This window comes from Ichthyophthirius multifiliis, assembly GCF_000220395.1.
Source record: "Ichthyophthirius multifiliis unplaced genomic scaffold scaff_1120509251175, whole genome shotgun sequence".
NCBI lineage: Eukaryota > Ciliophora > Oligohymenophorea > Hymenostomatida > Ichthyophthirius > Ichthyophthirius multifiliis.
In genome coordinates this window covers 115,497-125,988 of record NW_004086132.1, presented here as the reverse complement: position 1 = coordinate 125,988, position 10,492 = coordinate 115,497, and the positions used below count along the sequence as shown (strand labels likewise).

At 17.4% G+C, this 10,492-nt stretch overlaps 1 protein-coding gene across 1 annotated transcript, besides 6 other annotated features; it reads left to right on the top strand. All coding sequences in view use genetic code 6, as the record gives it.

Annotated features, from left to right (window-relative positions):
• Window positions 1-4,514: 4,514 nt before the first annotated feature.
• Window positions 4,515-4,568: a microsatellite.
• Window positions 4,524-4,585: a microsatellite.
• A 356-nt stretch (window positions 4,586-4,941) lies between these two features.
• Window positions 4,942-4,993: a microsatellite.
• A 438-nt stretch (window positions 4,994-5,431) lies between these two features.
• IMG5_154180 (hypothetical protein) lies at window positions 5,432-7,805 on the top strand (the record flags this gene model as incomplete). The annotated part of the gene is made up of 2 exons (XM_004030718.1): window positions 5,432-5,867; window positions 5,971-7,805. The coding sequence occupies 2 exons, from the start codon at window positions 5,432-5,434 to the stop codon at window positions 7,803-7,805; spliced, it is 2,271 nt and encodes a 756-aa protein (XP_004030766.1).
• Window positions 7,781-7,898: a microsatellite.
• Window positions 7,899-9,328: 1,430 nt separating this feature from the next.
• Window positions 9,329-9,387: a microsatellite.
• Window positions 9,388-9,770: 383 nt separating this feature from the next.
• Window positions 9,771-9,810: a microsatellite.
• Window positions 9,811-10,492: the final 682 nt, after the last annotated feature.

The window sequence follows — 10,492 nt, the reverse complement described above, 5'->3', positions numbered from 1 at the left end:
AAATTTCAACCACGAAAATACCTTTCTTAATATTTTAAATACGAAACTCAAATAGGATTTCATCATTACTGATTTCATAGTCAATCCAGTCTGGAGTTTTTTTAATTTTTTCATCCAAAATGTAAACATAATTATTAAAAAATAATTTATAAATTTTCTTAATAATTCCTTATTTTAATTTTATATTCTAAATTTTCTACCTAACTTTAATAGTATTTATATCAGAAGAATTTGTTTATATTAATTCACCAATAGCAGGTTTATAAAATTTAGGTTTATTCTAAAAATCAAACCCATAAAAATCAGCTTTTAAAACCTCAATTAATAAATCTTATTATAAAGAATCTACTTATAAATTAGGAAATTTCTATGTTAATAATTCTAATTATTATTTCAAAATAGTATCATTTACAATTAATTAATTACTTATTATTTCTTATTAAATATAAATCTATATTTTTTCATAAATAAATATATTTATATATTTTTTATATTTTATTAAATAACAAATATACTTTATACCAATCTTTTTATTTAATTTATTATTAAGCTTATTTTTTTAGAAATCCGTAAACAATAATTAAATTTTTATTTTATTTTAAAACATATCGAGCAACAAAATAGAATAAAGGCAAACTAAACTAAAGGTCAATACATTCAAAATCCTTTTAGCCTAAATTAGAATACTTCTTTGGGTTTTAAATATAAAGATTTTAGCTAATTTATAAAACATCTTATTTTAATAGAGGAAGTTTATAATTTTAGAAATATTTCTATTTTACTAAATCTTCGAAAATTTAGGAAGCTTTTAAAAATCCATTTGGCTATATATCAATTTTTTTTCGAAATAAAATTAAATTATCAATAACAAAAGTTGAATAAACGAAATATTTTTTGAAGAGTAAATTATGTAATTTATATCTAAAAATATAAATAAATAATAAAATAACAACCAAAGTAATTAAAATAGAACAAAACTTCATAATTAAACCTAAACCGATGTTTTCAAATTTAATTATAATTATTTCCTCTTATTAACTATAAGAATCATCTAAAATAATCTTAATTTTATATACCTTTTTAAAAGAACTTAATTCTTTGAAAATGCTTATTATATAATATTTATCATCTTCATTTATTTATATTTATTCCCATTTATAATGATTATCTTCTATTATAAAAACACTTAATTTGATTTCTAATGCATTAAAATAAACTATGCTTTCTTTTTAAAAATATATTTATTATTCCTTTTCTACTGTTAATTCAGATGGATATTATTCATTATATTAATTTTAGAAAGATTTTTTTATTTAAATATCAGGCTTAATTTAAATAAAACTTAATAACTATTCCAAAGTATACTTTTCTAAAAAATCGAAATTTATTTAATCTTAAATATCAACTTTTATATTAATTTCTGAATCATAAAATGAAATATAAATGCAATTTTCCAAAAACAAATTAATATTATAAATTTTTCCCTACATAATAATTTTTCTATTATTATTAATTAAAGTTTACATAACAAATTCGTTTTAAAACTACTTACACATAATAAACTATTGTTATATATTATATATTTATTAAGAAGGAATAATTTCTAATTATACTTATATATATTCAGAAACACTTTCTATTATTTATTTTATATTTTAAGGTCTAAAAAAAAGTGATGATTATGTAATAAACTTTATAGGATGAATTTAAACAGATTATGCTAAAACATCTTTAATAAAATCGTTTATATTTTTTTAAAGATTAACTTAATTTTATTAATCTCTTCTATCTCCTTAAAAATAATCACTTAAATCAATTTTAGTATAAAATTGTTTTATAACAAAACCTTCTTAATCAATAAATTAATTTTAAATTAAAAACCTATAAATGAACTAAGCTAATTACTAATCAAAATTATCAAATAAAAAATCATTTTAAAAAATTTAAGTTTAAATTTGGAAAAATAAAAGATTAATTCCATTATCATATATAAAATTTTTATCAATATAAATTTCTACAGAATTCATTTATCTGTAAAAATATGAATATCCTTCAATTTCTTAAAGCTCATAGTTCATTTAAAAATAAATATTCTAAAATCTAATATCTCTGTCATAATATAACGAAATAGGACTAAAAGTAGCTTTCTATCCCACTTTAGTATTCTAATTTTAAGCATTCATATATAATTATATATCAAATCCAATTCTACATCTCCTAAAGCCTCTTTAAGTAATAAAGGCAATATAATTATTTTACTAATCAACATCAATAGCATACCCGTTTTCATCTCCAAATTAAAACTAGCTTATTTTTGAAGGACTTTTTCTATTTTAAATATTAACAATAGAAATTATTCCTTTCCCATCTTAAACTACAATTAAATTATTGGGATTTTTTTAAATTTATATAAATTTTAAAGCCCATCCATTTACTTTTACTCTTGCTTAAACAAGTGGTTTTTCTCCTTTGCAATTAAAAATAGTAATTCCTTAAAATCCATCTGCTAAATAAAGGTAATTCTAATTAAAAATATCAAAATTAAGAAATTCGCTTCCAAAGCTTTTAAAAAACTATAAAACTTAAATTTATTTATTGCTCAAAAATTTAAAATAACCCACCCCTTATTCCTTTATAGTAAAAAATCCGAATTTCATATAATCATCAAAAACAACACTTGTCACACTTTCATATTTTTTATTGCTTTTTTCTAAATTATAAATTGCATAAATTTACACATTTTTATTATTTTTCAAATTTTTTATATCCAAAATATAAAAGCCCTAACTCTCATTTGCACATCCTAAAAAATTCTCATCTTTTTCTTTGTAGAACCCCAAACAACTATTCAAACCAGATGTTAAAGAAAAACTAAAAAAAAATTTAGGTTCTATTTAGGAATTTTACTCGAAATTAAAAAAGGCAATACCCACATTTTCTATTGAAACAGCTAATAATTCATCTCTTTTTATATACATTAAACTCCTATAATTCATTCCATTAAAAAATTAACTTTTATATTTAATTTATATATTATTTAAAATTTTTTCAACCAAAAACACTTCCAAACCCCCATATCCCAAAGTAACATAAATAACATTTGAATTTAAAGGGTTAAAAAGAATCTGATTTCCTCTAAGTTACTATAAAGGAACAAACTAACACTATTAGTGATTATAAATGTTAATAATATCATCATTTTGAATATAGTTGATTAACTCAAAGACCTTTAATTCATATCCATCAGCTAAATAAATACTCTGCTCAACATATAAATACAAACTAAGTCCTTAATTAGGAATTTTCTAAAAAATAGAAGGATTTTTAATATTATTAAGCGAATAAATTTAGATTCCAAAAGTCCTTAAAGAAACAAATAATTATTTTTTTTCTTCCCAAATCCACATATAATTGACAGTATTTTCAAATTCTAAATTTGTTAAAAATAATGAACCTTCTTCTTCGATTTTAAATTCTTCCTCATTTTTATAAAGTTTATTTATATCTAATATGTGAATACCATTATATTTTGTTAAGACATACATTATTTTTTCATTTTAAAATACATATGTTTATATTGTTTCTTTTCCGATATCAAATAATCGTCGTACAAATGTAACCAATTCCACATTGCATATATTATAGATATTTATTCCTCCAACATCAGAACTTAAAAAGGCGTATTTGCGTTCTTTTTCTGCCAAAAATATATGCATTGAAGTTGCAAAATGATTTTATTATTGACGGATTTGTGGCAGAAAAACTTTATTTTCCTAAATTTGGATTATTAATAAATTACCTTTATTTGTAATAAATATATATTAATCTTAATCTGAAACTCTAAAAGATTATACTATAATATTATTTGGGGGTTTTAATTCTTTTATAATTTAAAAATCTTAAGTTAATGATATGTAATCTAATATTTAAATTGATTATAGGATATTTGCATAGATATATTTATCTGTAATTTACATTTCTTAAATTTTGATATCATAAATTTTTTCTGTAAAGAAATTATTTTTGTTTAATACTACTATTCTTTCTTCCTTAAAAACCAAAAAAAGAGTATTTTTGTACCTTTCATGAGATTATACTTGTGTAAATAATTCGCCGAAATTTTAAGTTGCTTATATTTTATCAGGAACTGTATTAAAATTTAAATATTTTTATTATGTTTATACTTTTTAGAAAAAATAGTATATTATAAAAAAAAATATATTCCTGCTTATTTTTAATGTATTTTAATTTAATGTTTTAGTTTTATGTATATCCATTTAAAATATATGTATATCCATTTATTTATTATATAAATATGTAAATAATACTTATATATTTAATTATTTTTTTTATTATAAAAAAGATTAATTAAATTTTTTATAAACTAAAATATGTATATATATATATATTATTGATTTTGATATATAAAATAAAAGATTATTATTAAATTTAATTAATTAGTACTTTTTTTAATAAATGTTCATTTTTTCAATATAAATAAAAGTTTTATTAATTTTATTAATTTTAATATTATTTAATTAATTTAATATGTATATATTAATTAATATCTATAAATTATTTAATAATTAATTTTCTATAAAATAAATTAATTTAATATTTTTAAAAACTTATTATATTTAGTTATCTAAATAAGAAAAAAAATACATTATTAAAAGCATTTAAAATTATTAATTTCATAATTTTGAAATTAGTCAAAATATGAATTTTATTTAACATATTTTAAATATGAATTTAGATATGTTTTTATTTAATTCATATAATAATGATTTTTTTTTTTAAAAAAAAAAACATATATAATATAAAATGATATTATTAAAAATGAATTGAACAATAAATTAAGAGTAAATATATATTGAATTAAAAAATTTAATTAAATTATCATTTTAAATTTATATATTAAAATAATAAAATGCATTTTTTATTATAATTAGTTGATTTAAAAATCAAATTAATTGATTTAATAAATTAAATTTAATAGTTATTTATTAAAAATTAAAATTTTATTTTAAGATTAAATAAAAATATATATCTAATAATATTTTAGATTTAATTTTATTTGTAAATTTATTAAAAATATTTTAAAACCTTATAAATTTAGTTATTATTTTGTAATATTTTGTATATTCTTTAATATAGATTATATTTATATTAATATAAAATATATTATCAAATAAAAAGATTACAAAAAATTAAATATAATAAATAAATGTTTTAATAATAAAATAATACTATTAATTCAAATTCTTTGCGTTAAGGAGACAAAACTCGAAAAAATTTATTTACATTAAATAAAAGCATAAAACAAGTACCAGGTGAAAATGATATATCATGTAAAAACTCATAATCTATAGTGTTTTAGAACGAATAATTTTCTTTAATATACAATTAATTAGATTTTTCCCCAAATAGAATGTCCTAAAATATTGAATAAAAATCCAATAAATTTTAAAGCGAATGTAAATCTGAGCAATAATTAGGTTTTAAAGGTGCATGGAAATAAAAGCAATTTTTAATTTTAGTAAATGTAAAGAGATTCATTATAAGAATTTTAAGTTTATCATTTATAAGAAGATATAATAGTTTAACAAACCATCAATTAAAAGTTATTAATGATAAAACAGTATTCAGTTATATATACGAAAGTCAATTTTTTCAAAAAATGTTAAATTAAAAATGTAAAAATATTAATTTTTAAAAATACGCAATCATAAAACATTTAGTTTAATTTATCAAAAACCATAATAAAGTTATTTTTCCAGACTCTAATTTTAAAATAATATGGAATATTCTTTTAATTACATTTATTATTTGGCTAACTTATTTAATTCCATTATATGTTACATTTGGTCAAGAGTAATTTAAAAAAAAAAAAAAAAACTTTTAGACTAAAAAAGCATTTTTTTATAACAAAATAAAAATAAAAAATAAGATTTGATAACTTTTCTACAGATTTAATAGATAAATCAGTAACATAATTACCTATATTAATCTTTTTGTAAGATATATTAATCAAATTTAACACAGCTTATTATAAAAAAGGTTTAGTAGAAACATCTCGTTATTAGATATGTAAAAATTATTTAAAAAATTAATTTGCTTTTGATTTGTTTATTTTATTACTATTCGGATTCATATAAACAAATGATTCAAATACCCTATTACTTATAGAATTATGTTTAATATATAGAATATCAATAATACTATCTGAAATAGAGCAAGCAGTAAATTTACAAAGAAAACAACAATCAATTTACTAATTAATAAAACTTTCAGTTTTAGTTCTATATATAGCTCATTTTTGCGGATGTTTATATTTTTATGTGGGCAATTAAACATATTTAAACAACGAAATTAATTGGATTGAGGAAAACTAACTATCAGAATCTTTATTTTAGGGAAAATATATATGCTCTTTATATTGGGCTGTAATAACAATGCTGACTGTGGGTTATGGAGATATAAGACCTTATAATATAAAAGAAAGAATAATTGTAATTTTCATAACTATATTTTCATGTGGAATATATGCTTATGCATTAAATAGAATAGGGTAGTTAGTTTAGGAAATAGTGTAATAAGATTAAGAATTTAGATAAAATTTTGGGGATTTATAATAATATATGAAAAAAAGAAACCTTAGTGTAAATACTTAGACAAAAGTGAAAAGATATTTCGAGTATTTGCATTAAGAAAAACATGATTATTCAGAAAAAGGACAAGAAATGTTGAATGATTTAAATTTAAATTTAAAAAATGAAGTTTTGACAGAACTTAATTATTAAATTTTGGCCCATTATAAAATTTTCCTTTTGAATTTTTCTAAACCTTTTTTAAATGAACTAGCCCTTAATATGAAAGAAAAAACATTCCGTCCAGACGACATTGTTTGGGAAAGTAAAGATTTCTACTCGAACAATTAAGGAGTTCTGTTTTTTATTATAAGAGGTTAAATTAGTCAATAAATTAATAATAATATATTCATTTAAAATAAAGAAGAAGGTGATTTTTTTAATGAAAAGGTTTTCCTTACAGACCAAAACGAGGATATTTAATATATTTCCACATGTATAAGTACATTAGTGATGTTATCAAAAAACGATTTCTTACAAGTGCTTTAAAAATATGAGTAAGATAATGAAATGTACTTTAAAATAAAGGACTAAGTGAAAAACTTAGGAATGTTTTCAAAATTAGATTCTAAATGTGAAATTTGTGGTTAATTTACTCATTGTTATAATTAATGCCCGTAAGTAAATTTTCATACTAATAGGGATAAAATAGCATTTAAATTAATGTAAAACGAATCATAAAAACGATAATCTTTTGTAAGAAAAAAAGTAGAATGCTTAAATACATTTATATTAGAGGATTAAACAAGATTTAATGCTTTGTTATAAAAAAAAGAAATTCAGGAATCTATATTAGATTATATTTTAGAGTATAATCCTTTAAAATTAGATTTAAATTATTTGTATGAATATATTAATAATATATCGAATTATAATGAACACTTATAGAACAAAATTCTTTAATTGGAATAAGATAATAACGATAACGTTATAAAAGAATAATAAACACCTTAAGGCTAATTATAAAAAAATGCAAATAGTTAAGAAATTTACAGTGAACCTGAAATAAAAGAATTGCATTAGTGTATTTAAGTTTAAAAAACAAACATTTATTTAAAATAAAACGAAAAATAATTAACTAATAAAAAGTTTACTAAAAAAAATATCTTATAGTTTTTAAGGAAAAACATTAATAAATAATAATTATTATAATGATACAAATAATTATAGTGAAAATAATAATAGTAAAAATAATAATAATAATAATAAGATAATAATAATAATAATAATAATAATAGTAATAATAATTATCCTAATTTAAGAAAATAATCAAAGAAAGTATTTTTTTAAAAAACTAACGAATCTTTTGATATCAAAGTTAGCTAAATATTGAATCGTTATATTTTAGATAATAGTATAATTTTTGATAGTAAAAATTTAAATAAATAATAAAATTTAAGACATCATAGTTTTTCGGAAACGTAAAAAGATATAACTTTAGACAATATTCATATTAATTAACCAAATTATATTTAATCTTTATAACTAGTCTAAAATAATAAAGAATTCTATGATATTCTTCAATTTGATAAATTTAAAATTTATAAAATATATTTTCCTAATAACAATATTAATAATGTTATAAATTAAATTAAAAAAAATTACGATAAAAACATGAAATATTTATAAAGAATAAAAGATGAATAAAATTAAAAACTTAACTTACTAAAATAAAATTTAAATAATAAAAGAAAATAAATCAAAAGAACTAAAAAATGTGTTTCTCCTGTAAAAAAAATGCAAATGAATAATGCTTTTAAAAACACTTAATGAAAACTAAAATAATATGCATAAATATTTTATATTTATTCTAATTATTTATATATATTTTTTTTAAATCAACTTTTTTAAAAAAATAAAATAAAAATAAAAAATGAACGATTAATAATTTTTCGATAATGAATAATTAAATATTGAATGGTAGAAATAATTAAATATGCAAAAATAAAAATAATAATATTTAGCATAATAAATATAATCATTTGATGAAGATTTAATAATAAAATAAATTTAATAGAGTTAAATATATAAACATTTAAATGAAGTATCTTAAATCGCAATCTAAGATTTAAAAAATTTCGGTTAAACATAATCTAAAATACATAAATAAGAGTTAAATCAATTAAATTAATTAATAGAAAAAAACTTATGTACAATAAATGAATTAGTATAAGATAAAAAAGAATTAAATAATTAATTAGAACAATCAACTATAAAGTTTGAAAATAAAATTAAATATATAAATGCAAAAAATAAATAAAATAATAAAAATTGGCAAGAATAGCAAACATAGAAAATAAAAGAACAGACTATAAAAAGCTTAGAACCAGTAATATAGAATATGATGAATAAGCATAAATAAGAAATAAAACAATTAAAAGACGATTATTAAAAAAAATTAATTTAAAACAATTAAGAATATGATAAAATATAAAATAATTTATGATGATAAAATAATTATTTTTTAATTTAAAATAAATATATATTATTTGATTAACTTGATTTTAGTCGAATAAATAAAAACTTATATATTTTTATAAATATAACAGAAATCTTAAAATATAAAAAAGTATGAAAAAAACTTATTTTTAAGAGATTAATTTATAATAATCTATAAAGAATTTATATAATATTTAATTTCTTATTTACATTTATATATTATTATAATAGAAAAAAAAAAAAAAAAAAAAATTTGAGTTAATAATTTAAAATAAAAAAATATGATAATATTTAAAAAAAGTTACATAACATCTTATTGGTATATATTATTTATAGGCGGTGTACTTACATCTCTAGATTAATTAAATGGTAACTAATATATAAATTTATAATTAATTAATAATAGAAAACTAATAAACAGAATAGTTAAATATATAATAAAGTTAAATCCAAAATAAAAATGAAGACTCTTATAATTCATTTAATTACAAATAGTTTAAGCATGGAATTGGAAATTTAGTTGGATTAGTATTTTTATCACATATTGTTATTTATTTTGCATAATAATAAGATGAAAAAGATTATATATATACAACATATAAAAATTCTTGTAATATAAAAGTAGCTAATAATAGTGAGGAAAATAATGCTTTGTAAAATTATAATTAAAATTAATGGAACAATAATAATAATAATAATAATAATAATTAAATAATATAATTTAACGCGGATAACGATATTAATACAAATAACGATTAAGTAATTAGAAATGGTAACAACGAAATTAACTTTTAAAATATTAATTAATAAAATGTAGTTTAAATTGATAATATTATACAATCCTAAATAGTTAATAATAATAGTATAGAATTATAATAGAAATGCTAAGAATATATACATCTCAATATTTATAATGCTTTTTCTTATTAAGTTTTGAATACTCCCAGATGGATGAGACTTTTTGTTGTCTTTTTATAAATTTCCATCTTTTAAACAATTTATACAATTTATTTTTAAAAAAAAGTATAATTTGATAATTATATAAATAGATTCTGTGCTGCATTGGCTGTAACTTGGGTTTTAGTTTACATGTATATGTTTATAATATATGCTTTTTTTATGCTTTTTAATTACAAATAAAATAAAATGGAAAACGGATTTAAAAAATATGTTGTTATTTTCTTTTTTTATATTATTAATTTAATCATTGTTGCAATTAATTATGCTTAAGTTTAGAAAACTGAAATAAGTATCTTTTATGTACCTTTTATTTACTTTTTAATAGATTTAGCAGTATTAGATAATATAATAATATATTTTTCATTAATTTATAGAATCAAATTTATTTTAAAATTTTAAAGTTTAAAAGTTGCACCAAATTAATGAAAAAAAACAAAAACAAA